Source organism: Typopeltis vanoorti, chromosome 16, assembly GCF_054136105.1.
Source record: "Typopeltis vanoorti isolate ZY-2024b chromosome 16, IOZ_Tvanoo_1.0, whole genome shotgun sequence".
NCBI classification, from domain to species: Eukaryota; Metazoa; Arthropoda; class Arachnida; order Uropygi; family Thelyphonidae; genus Typopeltis; species Typopeltis vanoorti.
Genome location: NC_143564.1, coordinates 92,688,015 through 92,707,315, shown reverse-complemented (window position 1 = coordinate 92,707,315; position 19,301 = coordinate 92,688,015). Strand labels below are relative to the sequence as shown.

General features: G+C 34.1%; 1 protein-coding gene across 1 annotated transcript in view; it reads right to left on the bottom strand.

The window, feature by feature from the left end:
• Positions 1-205: 205 nt before the first annotated feature.
• Positions 206-19,301, bottom strand: part of LOC150098183 (lachesin-like) — a 299,185-nt gene continuing 280,089 nt past the window's right edge. Inside the window, exons 8-10 of the mRNA XM_090406487.1 lie at positions 15,670-15,768; positions 3,457-3,522; positions 206-694 (exon numbers count right to left, since the gene is read on the bottom strand). Of these exons, the coding sequence (XP_090262613.1) occupies positions 612-694; positions 3,457-3,522; positions 15,670-15,768 (248 nt within the window). The 3' untranslated portion in view covers positions 206-611. The remainder of the gene's footprint in view (positions 695-3,456; positions 3,523-15,669; positions 15,769-19,301) is intronic.

Sequence of the window (19,301 nt, the reverse complement as noted above, 5' to 3'; positions counted from 1 at the left end):
ATTTCTCTACTTTACAAAGCCTATGAAACATGGATATAATCGAAAGATATACATTGAATACAAATGTACATTACAAATTTCTCCAAAAGATGGCTTCCTGTTAATGGTGCGTTTGTCCAAATATCGTATGCTTAAAGAGGAAATGTTAATTATATGTGATGTTCTTGTTTATATTTTATATTCTTACTTATGCCGATGGAAAAAACGGTGTGATTTTTCACACCAATTCTGTACATTTCGCTGTGGCATTCACATGACAATGACAACGAAAGAAAAGTAGAAACCATGTAAACTCTGGGCTCATACCGGACCTGCTTCGTTGTTGGCACATCATTGCGTTAAACGCCAATCGACGAAAAAATAATTCCTTCACACGGAACCTTTACAACATAATTCTGCTACTGCTATTTTTGGAAGAGATTATTTGTAGCCAATTCCAGAAAAAGAAGCGTTTTGCCTTGGCCATGCTGCACAAAATTTGCAGAGAATTGTTTGTATTAATGATGTACGTAATTTGTTATTAATTGTACATAAGCGAAGTATTCTGCAATCCTAATGGATACATCCCTGAAGTTTTTAACCTCTTTAATTGGCTCCTTTTGGACTCAAGTTTACTTTAAAACTGCTTTTGTCACTATAAGTAGGAACCAGAAGGTGCTGTGATATTGTTTAATGGGAGAACCGATGTTGGAAGCTGAAAAATATATATAAAAAGAAAACTAATATGAGATATGATAATAAGATATAAGATATGTTTGATAAATCATCTTTATTATAGTATGTTCATTAAAAATAATATAGGATAATATAATAAGATTAAATAATAATAACAAACTGAAGATATGGATATATATATGGAGAATAATAATATATGGAGATAATTTTTTTTTCTTTCAAGAACGGGATATATATATATATATATTTTTTTTTTTTTTTTTTTGTAAATCATCGTTAAATGAATAGCTTCTTTCTTGTCAATGCAATTGACTGAAATAAAAATAAATAAATAAATAAAATATTTAATTAAAATCATGAATAAATTTAACGATGACAAAATAAAGCGCCAATGCAGAGATGAAAAACATATGATCGTGGTCCTTACTGAAAGTAACAGTTTAAAAATAACATTTCCATGTTTTTCCTTTATTTTTATTCTTCTGATTCTTCTAAAAGAGAAAAAAATAAACCCTGGCCAAAGCTACTAACTGGACCTTCAAACCGGAATAATTTCGGTGAAGCTAGACATAGCAAGCCTGCTGTATCCTACAGGCGCAGTGGTACTATTACCCTAATATTGTCTACATATAATAATTCATATTCGTTGCGAAAATAAAAAACAATTTATTTATTAATAATTACATGGAAGAAAATTTTGGAATGAATATCGTCATGCTGGTCACACAACGTAACACTGAAATGATATAAGAATATATACCATCTACAAACGTTTCGCTATTGAAATATTTGTGTAAAATTGATTTATCATATGATCAATGATATGATGTAAACTTCATAGGCATTATAATCCTTCTTCTTCTTTTTTCTTGTTTATTGTCTTTTATGGGTATTGAAGCTCCATGGTCTATCAAGGGGCCAGCCTGGTTGGCTCAGCGATTAGCATTTTCCTTCTCCAACCTAACCAACAGTCTGACTTGAGCATGGATGTCTGTGACTGTTTTGAAGCCTGAAGTGCAAATTTCATGTTCAGTTTCTAGAGCACTGATTATAGACCAATTAAACAATTAATTTAAAAAATAAAAAATACAAAAATCAATAAAAATACTAAAAAAAATACCCTGCCCATGGTGCTATAGATTTATAGCCTTTCGTGAGTGCGGGTTACATAAAAAATATCCTTAGTTTCCACATCTTACTTTAGTAGGATCGGTTGTTAGCCTTATTCCAACTGGAATATTTCGTCTCTAAATCGCATGTGTTCTTCCAGCAGGTTGATAAACCTTTTGGCTAAAAACCCCAGCTACCCTATGCATGACTGGGTTTTTTCAGCCAAATGGTCGAATGGCTTATCAACCTGCTGGAAGATTAAGTAAGCTTGTGTTGTGGAATGAAAAATTCGCGTTTCCAGGATGAAATCATTATCTTGTCGTATGAGACTAGGATATGCAGAACCGGATAACTGATGTTCATCAGTTATCCGGTTCTGCATATCCTAGACGAATTTCGAAATCAGATCATTCCAGCCAAAGGATATCGTCCGAGCTATGAGGTCGACTTTATGGACATTAACAGGTTAAAACACTCAATTGTGCTCCTGTGTTAATTAAAAATTACATTTTTTTATTAATTACTTCGTACTAATTCACATAAAGTTATTTGATCGGAACAAGACAGATATATTATGTCACTGTTAATTTTGTTTAGTTACTTAGTTCTTAAATAGTCCGGAAACCTTGCTCTAGAGATCAGACATGAAAAATTCCGAGCCATTTCAGACCTCCAATAAGCGAGGTGATGATGTCACACCCGGCAATGACATTCATCTTCCGCCTAAAGACCATCACAATCATCCATGCCCAAAGCAAGATTCAACAGCAGCCTGTTTGTTGAAGAGCGAATACGCTAACCACTCGACCATCTAGGCCAGCAAAACAAGTCTTCTGACAAAACATGTCAGTTTGATTTCAAGAAAATTATGATGCGTAATTCACCGTGAATTAAAATGTCATCTTACATTATCTATTCCTATTTCAAGCTATACTCATGTCTTAAAAATCCTCATAATTAATCAAATGGGATCATAATTAACCTCATGATCCCATTTGATTTGGGATCATGAGGTTAATTATGTATATGATTCTTTTATCACCCAATTGATCGATTTCTATCAAGCAGACAGATTCTGCAACATATATTTTGCCATTAGACCATTCACGAATTTTTCCACTTATGTATAAAATTCACTCTTTCTGCCCAATTTTTAAACGTTTAGCGACAACTTGCCACCTTTCCCGTCAAGAAAAAGTTTCAAGCTATTGGACCACTGTTTATTGCTCTGCAGGTTTTATTCTAATTTTGGTTCCTGTTTTTTTTTTTTTTTTGCTCTTCTGTTATAAAAAACAATCTTCCTTAATTAGAATTTTTAATAGAATGTTGGTAAACGATAAACAATTTATTTATATCAGTGTTTTATTTTTTTTAAATTCTGGAAGAGCAGATTAGCATAGTTTGTAACGTTACATGTTGCGAGAAAGTCCTCAAATATTTTATCGTCTTTATAAGATCAAATTTTAAAGACTGAAATTTATCTTATGATAAAACCATGACCGTTTATATCGAACAACAAAGAAAAACATTACAGGTAAATTCAGAAAGGTACCAGGAAGTCAATTGGTCATTCATAAGTGATTGCAATTTAGTGCTCTAAATTCATGTTCTTACTTTCTGTCAGAAAATATTATACACTCCTAGAATGTGAATAAATTAAAATATACTTACATGGTTGTTCTAAATGGGGAGGTATTTGAAGTGGTGTATTGGGCATTGCATCATGGACATGATCACCTGCGAAGAAAAAAAGAAAACAACCAACACTTAAAGCAGTCGTTTTTCAATTGAAATCCACAGTATACAGTTTAAAGATTAAAGTTACAAAAATTCGTGTACAACTAAACTTTAATAATACATTAAATATTACATAATAAACTTTTTGAGGAATAAATCATATCAAAATATACAACAAATAAAAGTATCAGACTTTGCAAGCTAAAATAAGAAAAATTAAAAAAAAAAGATTAGAAGTCTTTGTCTGATTTATAAATTATTAGTAGTAATTGAAAGAGCATAGAGAATAGCATATGTCTCGACTTCGTTTTAATATTAGAGTCAATGGCATGATAGAAAGATAAACTCTTAGATATTTATTTCATATTATGATTGGTCAGCTAATTTTATATGACGTGTTTCCGTTTTCTGTCCAGATTTTCTGTCTTGTAGGGGAAAAATCTTTGTGTAGGAGAAGAAAAAAAAACATTTCACTATCATATAACTGCTAATCTCACCTTCAACTGAAAATTCCTTATAAATTCCTTATCTCTCTTATCCTGTACGTAACTGAACCCTAGATCTTTCCAAATGTCTTTAACACATTGGTTGGTCTCGTAACTAGCGAATAGTATATGCAACTTCTGTTACACTAGAACAGAAGGACATTATCACGTACTAAAGAATACTCTGAAGGGTTTCTTCAGCCATGTAAACCAAGACCATCACCCCACTACATGCTGAATATGGAACTCTTTTGTTATGTACGAACTAAGTATTGAAAGCCAGAATATTCTGTTCAACCACAGAAGCATATTTATTTATTTATTTTAGTTGTGCGAAACGTTTTTTTTACTTTATCAGACAGAAAATAGTGTTTTATTTTTCTTTTCGAATTCCTTTTCTATTAACAGAATTTCTTCTCGAAGTAATTAATTACAATCCATCTCCGACCGAATAAAGTCAAGTGAAAAAGAAGAATGATGGAAACCAATCGAGATAAACAATAACAAACTGAAAGAAAGAAAGGGGAAAAAAAAAAAAACATAACGGAGTGACAAGAGTTAGCTAAAGCACCCTACGTAGTCTCTGGCATTTATCGCGCTTTACGGGAATGAAAAACTGTCAGCCATCCATTTTTATCCAAGACCGCTACACCTAAAGGTAAAAGAACTTTGATATATACGAAGTTAACAGCATTTATTTTCCAAACATAGCAGGAGTTTCATGGAACCAAAAACACTGCAGGTAATTTTTATTGCCTGTTGCACATTATAAAGGATAGCCGTTTATCTAACTGGAGTTGTTATTAAATTTTATCCAGGAACGCAACACTAGTTCATTCAGGAAGCGCTCAGCATCATTTATAAATTGTAGTCGCATTTTCGTATCTTTAAGAAATATGCATCGGTTTGTTTTAATAAAAATTTTAATAAAAAATGACCGAAGTATACGTTTTGATCTATAAATTTATCATGAACTGGAATTCAATTTAAATTAAGCAATCATAAACGTGAGGCATTGTACTAAGAACTGTTTCCCTGAGGTATGCATAATTGGTTATTATCAATAAAGTATTGTTGTTGTGGCTGCTAATGATTCTATTACTGCTACAATTATTACAAACTCATCACAGTAGTAGAATTATTTATTCTCTCTTATTTGCTCTTATTCTTACTTAAACTCTGAACCTATTGAACCGCTTTTGAACTGTTGAATGTCGAATGTCGTAGTACTGATAACACTTCGTGAAGAAGGTAGTTCCAGTTAGCAGTGAACTGTAAATGGGTTAGCAGTGAACTGTAAATGGATGTCAGGCGTTTGCTGATTATGTTAAGCCCATGGAAGAATCAGAGAGAACACAAAAAAGTCTGTGTGTGAGAGAGAAGGATCATTGATTTCACAAAATTTCCTTTTTTTTTTGAAAGCAATGTTAAGGCAGTTTTTAGTAGATCAATCGAAATGCCATAATTATATTCTAAGAGTTAGAGGATTTGGAATTTTTGCAGGGCGAGGTTGGCCGAGTGGTTAGTGGATCTGCTCTCCAACCAAGAGAATGCGGTTAGAATCCCGCTGGGGAGATGGATGTTTGTGATTATCTTTAGGTGGAAGATGAATTTCATTGTCCGGTCTGAGATTATCTCTCTGCTTATTGGAAGCCTGAAGTGGCTTAAAAAGTTCTATATTTGTTCTCTAAAGTAGGGTTTCCGGACCATGTAAAAATAAGTATAAATAAATAAATAAGTAAATAACATGAAATTAATAAAAGTGAAAAAAATCCTTAGCCCGATCACGGTAATTTACAAATAAACTTTTGTGGGTGAGAGCCAATTAAAAGAATAAAATAAAGTAACAAGGGATAGTATCTGTGCAAGTAAAAAGTAACGTGTCTTGAATGCACACTCAATGGACAAAACATTAGATACACTTACCTAATAGCGCCTTGATCCTCCTCTAGCGCGAATGCAGGGTTGCCGGAAGTAATTCCAGCCATGTCTGCTGCAGCGTTGTACGCAATTGCCTTAGACGTCGGTCGCGTATACATGGATTTGATGTCTCGCTCTACTGTATCCCAGAGGGATTCGATTGGATTTACATCCAAGGACCTTTGGAACCACTAGATGGTTCCAAACTCAAATGAGTGTTCCTCGAACCATGCCTGGGTAGCTGTGGTCCGGTGAGGTGGTGCATTTTCCTGCTGAAACAGTCCATCGGCTGCAGGATGCACTAAGGCCAAAAAAGTGTGTAGATGATCAGCTAGCACATTCTGGTAGCTCGCAGCGTTTAAGGACCTGCCTATTCAAACGCAGTAAAGGGGGGGGGGATAAAGTGTCACACGAGAAGGCTCCCTAAGCCATGACAGAGCCATCGCCTCCTTAAACAGAGTTGACCTGGCACGACGGGACCATGGCCTCATGCTGTCGACACCACACCTGCACCCTCCCGTCACCACGGTACAACTAATAACCGGATTCATTCGACCACACGACTATAGTCCACTCTGCAGAGTTCCAGTTTTTATGTCCCGACACCAGGCGAGGTGCGATGACCAGCAGTCATCGCACCTCGCCTGGTGTCGGGATACACAATTAGGGTGTCGACTACCGTAGCCCGTGGTATCCGTACTGTTCGCTCGTTGACGCTGCTTGGACCTGCGACATTGAAACTGGATGTGATTTGTGCCGCTGCTGACCCGCTGTTTGTCTGTGCGAGGATAGACAATCTACGTCGAACCCTGTCATCAATGGTGCGTGGTCGGCCACAACTTGCTCGCTGAGCATTGGTACGCCCGTTAATGGAATACTCACGGCAGACCCTTGATATGGTTTCCCTCGAGAACCCTAGGTTCTTACCACTTGGGCGATAGCATGACCAATCTATCTTACGCCCTCGTCTCGTCGCTAAAATCGCCACATTTACCCATTTTCGTCGATTGCGATACACTGTTGGGAAAGCCCGATTGTCTGCCTATTTACCGCCTGCGTTCGGTTTGAGTTCGTTTCTCTCTGCGCGGGGAGGTGCTAGTGTCAGCTTCCTTATCTTTTATGTTTTGTCCATTGAGTGTATAAGACACCAAGCTTTGTCTGGGAGTTGAAAAACGATAATGGTAATGTGTTGGTGCTCATAAGGTTAAGCATAAATGCTAGCCCAACGAAAGAGATTTGATATTTCTTGTGACCTGACGTTATCAAATGTTCATAGATAAGAGAATTTGAGTTAATTTTTTCTCGTAAACAAAATCGTAACTCACCTTCCCTTATCTATGAATATTTGATAATACTCAGGTTACAGGACAACATTTGATCATCTTGTCACCAGATCTTCAGTGCTATGAGAACTATGTTCTGGTAACTGTGAAGATGACCAAAACGTCATCATTCCATTGAAAAATTTCATACGATTTATTATTCAAGACATTTATTATAGAGATGTTTAAATATACATCTTTAAAGACTCTTCAGCCTTATGTATTATCAACCAGATGAATCTTATAATAAAAATGCTAAATTTTTTATTATAACTGACTTTGGTCATGGGATGGCTTTGGTACTGTTATAAAAGTTATATAAGAAAGAGTGGTAAAGGAATTTAAAATACTTAGAAACGGAATAAGGAGTATTGTAAAGCTTCCAAAGTTTTTGGAGTCCTGGTTTTAATTTAAGGAAACACAATATCATGGATTGCGATATTGTGTTATAACTGATGTAGAACTCCTCTATCAAAAAAAAAAAAAAAAAAAAAGTTGTAATTTACAACTTTTTTAAAAGTTGTTTTTAACGAATTTTGGACAAACAAGTATTTAAATCATAAAAAAAATAAAATAAAATATAAATAAATATAAATCCGTTAACGCCTTTTATTCCCCAAAGGGATTAGGCGAGGCCATTAGTCCTAACTTTATGTAGACTAGCGGGCAGCTAGTCTCCACAGAGTAGCTGGCACAACACTATCAGTCATTTTTAATTCGTATTCGGGGAGGAGAGTATGGAAGTTAACTGCTGCCACCTCGTGGTGCCTAACTCTAACACTGTATAATATAGTCGAAAATGGTTTGAATTTTCCTTTCGATTTTCTTGAGTTTACGGGATGAAAATCTCAGTTTTCTTTCTGGAATTCGGGAACCAATTCAAAAAAGAAATAGAAAACGTTCCTCTAGTTCCGACGATCAGAATCAAACGAAGATAATCAGTAATTCAGAAACAGTTATCCGTTTTTAAAGCTAACTAATTAAATAATTTTAATAATTTTTTCTCTTCAGCACATAAAAATCTTGAACTCTTCGTTGCCTTCTTGTTCTGAAAAGTCTCGTTAGCTTACCTTCTCCATTTCCGTGTCATAATAAATAAATGAATCCCCAAAGAAATTCAATTGACGAATCTAATCTAATTTATTCTTCATTGTGTTACTCTAATGAGCCATTTTGCAGGACAAAAAAATCATCAATAACTTCATCGTGTTGAATTTAATCTTTCCAGCACACACACACTCCTATATTATCACTGTTGTTGTTAGGTCCTCAAACACATGGTTGGTTGGATAGCGATAAGCTATTTTACCAGGGAATAATAATAATTATGTAACAAGGTGGTTTCCCGTTGCCTTTCTTACCCTAAGTATTTATGACCGTAAACATGTGTGTGTGTGTTTAAGGACGCAGTCTGCTTGTTTTGAGGGATGAAAAACCCTGAAAAATATTAAAAAAATATTGATTGTAAAATTACGCATTTTTACGCCATCACTAAACATAATAATTTAATAAACTGATTGCATTGTGCTGAAAAATAGTACAATATCAGGAGCATACATGAATTATACGTGATCTGCCTATTAAACCATTGTGTACTTAACCTATTATTATTATTTGGTTCTAGATTAATAAAGATGTTAATCTCGCGACCATTTCAGGATTGAAACCTCACAGCGATTTTTGTAGTTTCGTTTACTTCCTTTTTAATAATCCATTATAATAAATGGATAATTTATATTCAGTAGTTAGAATGGATGTTCTCTCTTCACTTTGTATTATACTACCGGTCCTTATAAAATTCAGTAGAGAGTAACCTCTCCTGTAATGCCTGAATGGTTAGCCAAGTGTATTACGCTTTCGCTCTCAAACAGATTGTGGATATTATCCCACTACCGAATGAATATTTGTGAATGTCTTTAGGCAGTGTACTATTGGCATAGCTCAAAGGGAAGTCACTGTTCATTATTATTGCAGCCGCTAAATTTGTTAATAATGGACCAAAGGAAGTGAAATGGCCACAACATTATTATAAACTGGAGGCTCCATCGTAACTTTAAAATTAGTTCTTAAAATAAGTAAATCAATTATATTCTAGAGGCTAAATATTTAGCTGATTATTTTTTAAGCAATAACTTGAGAAATTCTCTAAAAGCAAGCATATTTATGAATATAAATTTATTAGTCAGCGGAAGAAAAAAAAATAATTGAGACCTTTTAAGGCAACAAAAAGATTTATTCAAACTTTTAAGAATGTCATACTAAAGCTTAATATCCTTTCTTTAATTTCAATCGATAAAAAATAACCGCTAAATATAAATGTAAAACAAATGCTTGCAGTTTATTTTCTAGCTCTTTCTCTTCTGTTCACTGTTTTCACAAATATATTTTACTTTTTATCTCCTTCAAATTTAATTTGCACTTCGATGATATGATATTTTCTGTGAATAGAGTCATCGATCCTTGCAGTTCCATTATATTTTAAATTCCAACGTCCTCTGTTACAAAACCAAGATAGCTTTCTCTGTGTGTCTCTAACTGCCACAATGTCTTTTGATATGCGTTATTAATGTGGGTTTCGTTTTGTGTATCGCTTATCGCACAATCACGCTTATTTTCCTTTATTGTTACCTTCCTTTTCACCTTTCTGTTCACACAAATTTATAAACTATCTATTAATATAAAAAGGATTAATGAATTCTTCAAGAGAACAATAACACTGGAAAAACGAATGATATTTCTGCAGATTCCAATTTTGCACAACGAAAAACGTGATATCGAAATAATTTTTGTTGTTATCGTTAAACTTACTGATCGTTTCGCTTTCTCTAGAGGAATGTGAAACATAGCAATAGCATTCTGGGTCTATGTTTATGGTTCGTTTATTGTTTTTATTGAAAAAGCCGATCAACTCGTGTCTTTATGTCGATATGGGTGGCATTCTTGTTGCTGCTTCATTTTGTTCAATAATGGGCACCATAAATTGCAAAAGTAATATTTGACGCGAAAAATATGTGACAGAAAGTCAGTGAAATTTGTCCTTTTATAGTTTTATTTTAAGTGGAAACAAATACAGAACTTGGGGGGTATTATGCGTATGTGCGATATAAAATTGTAAGCGATACCATGCTACATCTTAGAATAATGCTTTTCTGTCTGGCACTCAGAAAACCTCAAAGAAACAAGCGAAAGTATAATCCTTTGCTTCCGTGCATTTAAATAACGCCGATTAATGTTCACTATCTTATTGATATTTACCCAAAGTACAATATTCGTCAGAAAGCCTTTGCATTTCAGTCTATTTCGACAAAGCTCTTTGACTGGAAATAGATGGGTTCGAATACTGTCTATGAGGAAGAACACTTATGTGAAGCTTTTATCTGAAGATGAACTAATCGGCCTCATAATTAGTAGCAGGTGAAATAGCACCAGCAACAAACTACAAATTAAAAAAAAAAAAAAAAAAAAAAAAAACATGAAACCGTAACAGCTGATTACCGAGAATTGCAAAATTCCCATACGAGAGTAGACATTCCATCAATAAGGGGAAAAAAAGAGGGAGGACAATTTCAATACAATTAAAACATACTCCTGAAACTAGAAGGTTGCTATGATTTACTTTTTAAAGAAACGAAGCCGTTACACTGTTCCGAATCTATAACGATAAGAACGATCAAGTACACAATAAACACGAATATATCCAAACTACTCTCGTCCACCTGACAACCGAATATGATAAATTATTCCCTCCACTAATCCTACCTGTACCTCATCATGGTGTGGAGGTGAACGAGTGATGTTAGCCGATGCATATGGGAAGTGTATACTTCCGGAAGCGCTACCTTAGGTATGAAGAATACATTAATATATCCGACTAATTCATGAGCCTTCTCTGATTAGGTTATCATCCCCTCTGAGAACGTTAAACCCAATTGCTTAAAGGAACTAAAGTTAAAAAGATCAGACGGCTATATTTGAATCGACTCGGCATGGAATATGGAAAATTAAGCAAAAAGAGGAGACACTAAGAATTGGCACCTGGAATACACGATCCTTGACAGGAAAAGAAGAATAATTAATTGAAGAACTTGAGGAATCATAACATTAACATTTGTGCAGTATCACAGACAAAGAAAAAAAATCAATGATATAAAGCAAATTGGAAACTACATATTAACTAACAAGTGTATTAAAAAAACATGAACGAGCATCTAAAGAAGTTCAAATAATGACACACAAATATATAAGAAAACAAATACAAGAATACACTTACATAATAAGCAGATTACTAAATTTAAAACTATAAGCAGAAAATTATTAAATATTACTAGTTGCGATAGTCCAGAGTAAAACAAAACTTGAAATAAAAGAATTTTATGACGATTACAAAATGTAAAAGACAAAATAAATAAAACAATATAATAATAATTGGAGATTTTAATGCAAGAATTGGCAATTTGGGTATTCCGGTATGGTATATGTAAAAGATTTAATGAAGAAATAATAAATGAAATTGGAATAAATCTACTAGTTGTGTACAGATAATGAATCAAGAATAAATAACACATTCTTTGATCATAAAATACAACAAAAAATACATGGGAGATGGCAAACATTTCAATTGATCACATTGTCACTAATAGAGAAATCATTCTAAGAAAAAAAAAAAACGATTGATGTAAGATTTTTAACATCAGCCGATATAAGAAGTGACCATAAGTTAGATTTTGGAAAAATAAAACCATCAAAAAATAAAACAAAACACGACGCACAGAGAACGACAAAATATAGGATGGAATTACTTGAGGAAGAAGTAAAAGATACTTATACCAGAAAAGATTGTTAGGTAAACTGGAAGCATTAAAAGACTAAAACAAACAAACAGTATACGAGAAGTGAACAGCCTTTAAACACATTGTACGTGAAGCAGCTAAAGGTACATTAGGAGAAAAAACTTACTACAGAAACTAATCAATAATGGACATCATGGTTTAAAGAGAAAACAATAAAATTAGTGAGAGAAAAGAAAACCTTACTTCCTTCACAGATATCTATAAAACAAATCAAATACTTCGATCTATGAAGAATATAAAACTATATACAAAATAAGATAAATAGTGAGATACGGAAAATTAAACAGAAATATCGGAATAATTACTCCAAAGAATTGGAGAATAATACAACCCAAAAGAAAAAATGAAAGTTAAATGAAAGTATAAAACTAACAAATATTGGATTGGATAAATGGAAGAGTTTCAAAATTTATAAACAAGAAAGAAAATTAAAGATAATATAATCAAAGGTAACGGTGTTTACGAAGAGGATAAAGTAATTTTTGAAATAACAGAAAAAGAGATTGAACCAACTCTTAAGGAACTAAAAAAAAGAAAATAATCTGAAATAGATGACACACAAAATAAACTATTAATAAATGAAGATAAACAACTAGGAAAATGGCTATGTAATATTCTAAATACAGTATTTAAAGAAAGAAAGAAAAATGCCAAATGACTGTCGAAAGACCTTAAGAATAAGAAAGCAGAATTTGACTTTAAGAAAGGAGACAGGGAAAATCCAGCGAACTACACAGGAATGAGTCTACTCTGCAGTACATTAAAATTATGCATAAAAGTAATTGCGAATAAAATAAATAATTTTGATTGAATTAGCCGATGAGCGACAAGGATTTTAGAAAAATAGATCAACAATAGATGCAATATTCATATTAAAGCAAGTAATAGAGAAAGAGAGAGAGAGAGAGATCATTAAGATAGAAAACACTCCTTTTTAAATGCATTTATTTGATTTAACTAAAACATTTGATATAATACAATTAAAAGACCTAATAACTACATTAAATTGTTAATGTGCTAATGCATTATAGATCAAATACAAATATTTAAAACACTTCAATACGTTAAGATAAAAAGAATGATTTTTAGTTCATCAGTGACAACACTAGAATATCATTCTTGGCTTATAATTTAACATATTTGCACTCAGAAGTTTAGTCGATTCGAAATACAACGTAATTGAAATGTTCCTTATTCTCCTTAGTTCTTTTTAATAAAAGAGATTATCGTTTTACATTTATCAAGTAAAGTATCATCTTAGTAGATTCTTCGAATGTGCTTATTGAAAGCTGCTTTATGTTTTATTTTACTAATCCAGTTGTGTTACTTTTGTCTGAGGCAAGATTATGTTTCCTCTTTATAGTATGAAACACTAGTTCTGGTTTGTGATTTCTTTAACTTCTTGGATGTCTGTGTTCACCTCTGTGAATTTCTACCGATCTGCCGTTTGCGCATCATTTCTTGTGATGGCGGGATGCTAACTTTTTTTGAGGAGAGTTAAGGTTACTTTATTTGCATTACTACCTACCGTACATTCTAACTTGGCGGTCACGTGCTATATGAAAGGAAGAGCAAAACCATTGCTTTGAACTTGTAAATTTGATATTGCTTATCGTTTGTGGGTGTCTGTCTTATTAAAATATAAACGGCATATACCATATTAACATCCGAATTTAGATGACCCGATCTTTTGTGCATGTCTTGCCTTTTCGGATTCACATAAGCGTACAGTAGGATTAATCTCTTTCAGTTCACCAAGCTACTATCATTGCTCCACTAATATACAGATACAAATATAAATAATATGAATATTTACTGTTCTTTCGGTTTCATTTATATGGAGTTACCTCCCTTTTCTGCCCCGTCCCTAATGGGGCGAGTTAAGTCCCCTCATGGGGGGGGGGCTCAACTCGCCCTATGGTTAAGTATTTATGGCTGTACCTCAACTCGGTTAAGTATTTATGACTGTAGATCCGTGTGTTCACGGGCCGGTTTGCCTGCTTGCGGGATGAAAAACTCCAGATAAACTGGGGAGAAAAACCCTGCTGTCCACGCCCAAAACCGTCCAACTTGGCTATGGCTGAGGAAGATCCTTAAGCTCCTCACGTCGCCGACGAGAATCGAACCCAGGACACTCCTTCCCCAGGCATATGGTTGCGAAGCGTATAGCCACTAGGATAAACCACGCGGACTGTTCTTTCGGTGCAAGTATATGACGTTGTAACATCAACCATACCAGAAGAGATATCAAAAGGTCAAAATTCAGATGTATTCAATTTCATTGAATATAAAACTGGAGCACAATATGAAGAATATTTGCCAACATTTTTTGTTTAACATAACGATACGTTTGTGAACACTTCAGTATATTCAAATGAAATATAAATCCTAAATGTGGTTTTCATATTCCTCTGGCAGATCAAGAAGCATTACTGGATGCTACGAAATTCAGAGAATGGCACATCTCTCTCTCTCTCTCTCTCTTTCCTGACTTCGCCGAGGTCAAATATTGTGCCGTTTTTAGATATATTCTTGAATGTCCTATACATCAGTAGATAGAATACAGGAAACAATGTTTTTAAAGCCTTACAATATGGTGGTTTGAGTAGCTCAAGCACTGAAACACCAAGGTCAACGATATGGAATGTATTCTTAGGCGGAAAACTTCAAATTTCATTAGGTGTTGACCGAATTTTTAAAATAGCAAAGAAATCATTTTATTTCCATTTGCTGCAACTGGGCCACTGTAGGTATTTGAACGCATTGCAAGAGACATTTCACTGCATGCATACTGTCACTGGAACTAAGTTTCTAGTTTTATTAGAGAGTATGAAATGATCCTCATCGTGTAGAACAGGTATATGCAGCAGAGCTGGTCAGCAACACTTCAATTGTTCGGAAAGAGAGATCCTGTCACCCTGCTTTTTCACTGGTGTTAAATGCTGATATATTCACGTAATGCAATATTCCGGAATCAGACGTTTCGCACAAAATTTCGTTGTTTTTCTGAGGTGGACACTTGAAGAGCGAAAAGCGAAATTTGGAATGAAGTACGAAGTTAGTATATACAATAATTATTCAGAGAAGTATCGTCACGTGCGACGTTGTTCTGAAATATTATTAAAATATATTAAGTATTTATTTTCTTTTACATAGTCTGATATATTCATAACATTTCAAATATCATAAAGACGTCTGGAAAAATCTGTGAAATATTTCTTATCACCATTTATGGAAAACGAAGAAACTGAAGGCGAAATAGCCATTTCATTTTATGTAAACACTTTACACTTCTAGTTTAAAAAAAAGTTAAAAACATCTGACATTCAGTAAACATCATATGGTTTAATTAAATTCCCATTAGTTGACTTTGCTTCAAACGAGCAGTTATATCAACAGGTATTTTTCTATGATATTCACTGAATGTCTTGATAAAAGGTAATTTTATCAACTGAAGGCGAATAATCCGGGAAAAAAAAAACGCAATAACCCTAATAAGAAAACATAGTTTTCCATAAAAAAGAAAATAAAAGGAAACTGCATCTAGTAGATTGAAAAGTAGCTCCATACCTGTGCGGAAATCGTGGGATTCGTCCATTAGAGAATTAGTTGCTGGTGCACCGTGGTTATTTCTTGGAAGGAAGCTGTCGTTCTGGGTAATATGAGACTCTGTAACAACAAGAAAAAAAAAAGAGCTTTTAAACTGAAACCAAGGTAAAGGTGTCAGACGCTTTATCTAGCATCCTCTTCGCAGAGATTGCCGTAATAAAACCAACGAACACACACGCCTCGCTTCGCTTAGACGCAAAAACTGTGAAATTCTGTCTTCCCTTCAAGTTATGTGCGCAAGTAATACGAGTGTCTAAGCTTGTTTTTCATACTACGCTCAAAGCTGTATGCTGCTGATATAAACCAGTCGGAGAAGAAGGAAGCAGAGCTCAAATGTCTTTAAATCATATATATTTCAAATAGACTAAAAGTTTTTAAGCAGACAGAAAGGTACACGTTTGACATACAAAAAAGGAGTTACCAGTTATAGAATGTAATAATATTGTTATAATAACACTGGAAATATATGGTAAACGAGTTTAAAATATATTCTCATGAGAAAACATGTTTTTATGTAAAAAGAGATACAGAAATTGGCAGGTTATTATAGTCTATATATATATAATGCATAGCATGATACATCTCAGCAAGGGGATGTGCTTTGCATTAGGGGAAAATACTAAGGAATGTGATCAGATCTTACTCCACCTTTACCACGAGTTGCCTCAGATCTGAACTATGTTCAGGCGCAAACTTGACTTACTTGTCTGTTTGCTTACTTAGGAAAAAGGATTAAAACCAAGTTTAAAAAATTACTTGGTATCGTTAACATATAATATACCCAGCGCCGGCGACTAGTACAGTATTTTTCTTGTGTGCGATTAATGTTCCGCGCCTTTCCAAAAAAAATTTTTTTGAATAAAGTGTGAATAAAACGAACAGGAAATGAAAAACAAATGAAAACCGCTTTAAAGTATATTTTATTACCTACGGATTAGTCCTGCTTATACATTTTTTTTACACGGAACTCAACAATTAATCACAAATTGATTTATGATACATCAAAAAATAAATAACTATTTTAGGTATATTTTTGTAAATTTTAATAAAAAATTACAGTGATATAATCGGGCCGAGGGTACAATTTCAGAATTTATTTATTCGTTTCCGGGAAGATCTGAAGGGACCCGAACGGAAGACAACGTACATTCATAATTATATGTACCATTCGTTGTTCGTTTAACTCTTATCTCATATTTTTTGACATCATTTAGGCGTCTTTTCTTCTGCGGTGCCTGCGTATATTGTACACTTCGCACACGTGCCTGAGTATACCCAAGGTAAAAAACTTTCTACATATATATATATATAGCGTATGATGATGTCATACGCTCATCATCATACGCTACTTCCCTTACTTTGTGTACTTCAGCTTTTTATGGGGAAGTACGGTACCACCTCAATCTCCCCCCCCCCAATATTTTATCCGGGCTCGGACCGGCATAGCTGACGAATCAGGCCTATGGCTGGGGCTAAAAAATAAATAAATTAATTAATTAAAAAAAAAACATATATATATATATATATATTTTTTTTTTTTTTTAATTGGTAAATTATAAGTACAAGATACTTTGAAAAAGGGTTAATAGTATGTAGTGATCTTATCACCTCATCGCTGGTATGCATAAATGACATTCAGCTGGACATTCAGTAGTATACTCATGAGATTCAAATGTGAAAATGTTTTCCAGTGAGCTTTCTTTCCAGCCATGGAGAATAGTAAGAAATTGCAAGAAATCAATCTGGTGGGGATCACTTGAATTTGGTGATTGTTTAAAATTTCTTGGATTGTGTAAAATGGCACACTGTCGTCACGCATAAACCAGCTACAGGAAGGCTATATTCACAGATTCATAGTTATACGGATTCTCCAACCTTACAGTGTTGGAGAATCTGTGTTGTTAACTTGATTCATAGTCTAAAGTGGAGAAAGTAATTCACGATATATTATCTCTTCGCATCGAAAAATAAACATAATCGTCGCCTTGAAGTTTGATATAATAGGATGGGGAGAACATTACTCATAAATCTTGCTTGAAGATAAGTTTTATATTTCTCCAAATATATAAGTAATATTTCCTATTTCTCTGCGCATCATAATAAATGTTCAGTAAGACATATGAAACACATATGTCATTACCGCATCCTTATCGTAAAGTAACGGACAGAAAAATATGTTTGCGCTTCTCCCCAGTTTACTCACTACAGACTGAAGTCGGTAAAGGGGCCCCCAAATATCCTACACTATTGCCCCTGTACTATTAGTGGTTTCCCTAGAAAACTAGAAAGAAAACTTTCCCTAGAAAGGTAGTAATTAATATAGCTTGAGCTCACTGAAAAAATAAATAAAATATAAAAATTATCGAATTAGAAGTCTTCTTATATTTTTACTGATAAATTACTATTTTAATCGATAGAAAATAATCATTTGTATAGAGAGATCTAATCGATAAGTAAATTCATTTAAAAGAATAAATTACGATATGCTTTAAAGGTATATTCTTATCTGTTTAACAGAAACTGAATGTATTTGTAATCCAAAGTTGCTTTGGCATAAAACTAAAGCTTTTTTTTGTTAGCACACTATCTGGCTATTCTGCCTGTGCTTATGAAGAATCCTCACATGATGGTGTTTTTTTGGCTTTGTTTGAGTGGTGTGATTAGCATAATCTCTCTCTTACCAATAGGTCGTGAGTTAGAAATTCAACTATTGCGAGTGAATGTTATTGTTAATGTCATTAGACGGAAGATGAATTTTTTCTCTCGATGTGAGAACCCCTACTTTCTTATTAGAGTACCGAAATGGCTTGAAAAAGTTCTATGTTGTTTTCTAGAGCAGGATTTCCTGATTATAATAACTGGTAGCCTACGTACCAAATACAGGATGAACTCATAAGTCACGAAGTGGGCTAAAATGTGAATAACGTGTTTGATTATCATTTTTTTTTTATTTGCTTCAAGTATTCTAAGGAACATACGGAAAATTAATCATGGAAAAGTTCACAACCCAACAGTGAACAAAAATCGGGCAATTTTAGTTTGAAAATCGGCATTCGATTATTCTAACCAAAGAGCATATTGCCTCCATTTTAATGTCAGAAATGCTACCTCAGAAACAAAGATCGCAGGTTTACAAGAAGAGAGTTTCGTAAGTGACTTGCCATCATTCGGGAGATCCCGTTCAGCCAGGACAGAAGAAAATATTTAACGTGTGCTGGATAGTGTTGGAGAAGAACCAGGAACGTTGACCCAAAGACGTTCTGTCCAGCTGCGTGTGTCACAGACGTCATTGCAGAGCGCATTTTGAACCATTTACACATCTTCCCATACAAAATCCTACTGGTATAGGAATTAAAACCGAGAGATTATCAGCACTTTCACCTCAATGGTGAAAGGGGTTGTCACTGGTATAAATTGCACCCTCCCCCTTAAGAGTATGGTGTGGTGTGGTGTGGTGTTACAGGGAATCATCGGCTCATACTTCTTTCAAGATGATGACGGTAATGCAGTGACGGTCAATGGGAAGCGATATCGGTCTTTGATTTAAAATTTTGTACACTTTGCAGTAGATAAGAGACCGGAGATGTGGTTTC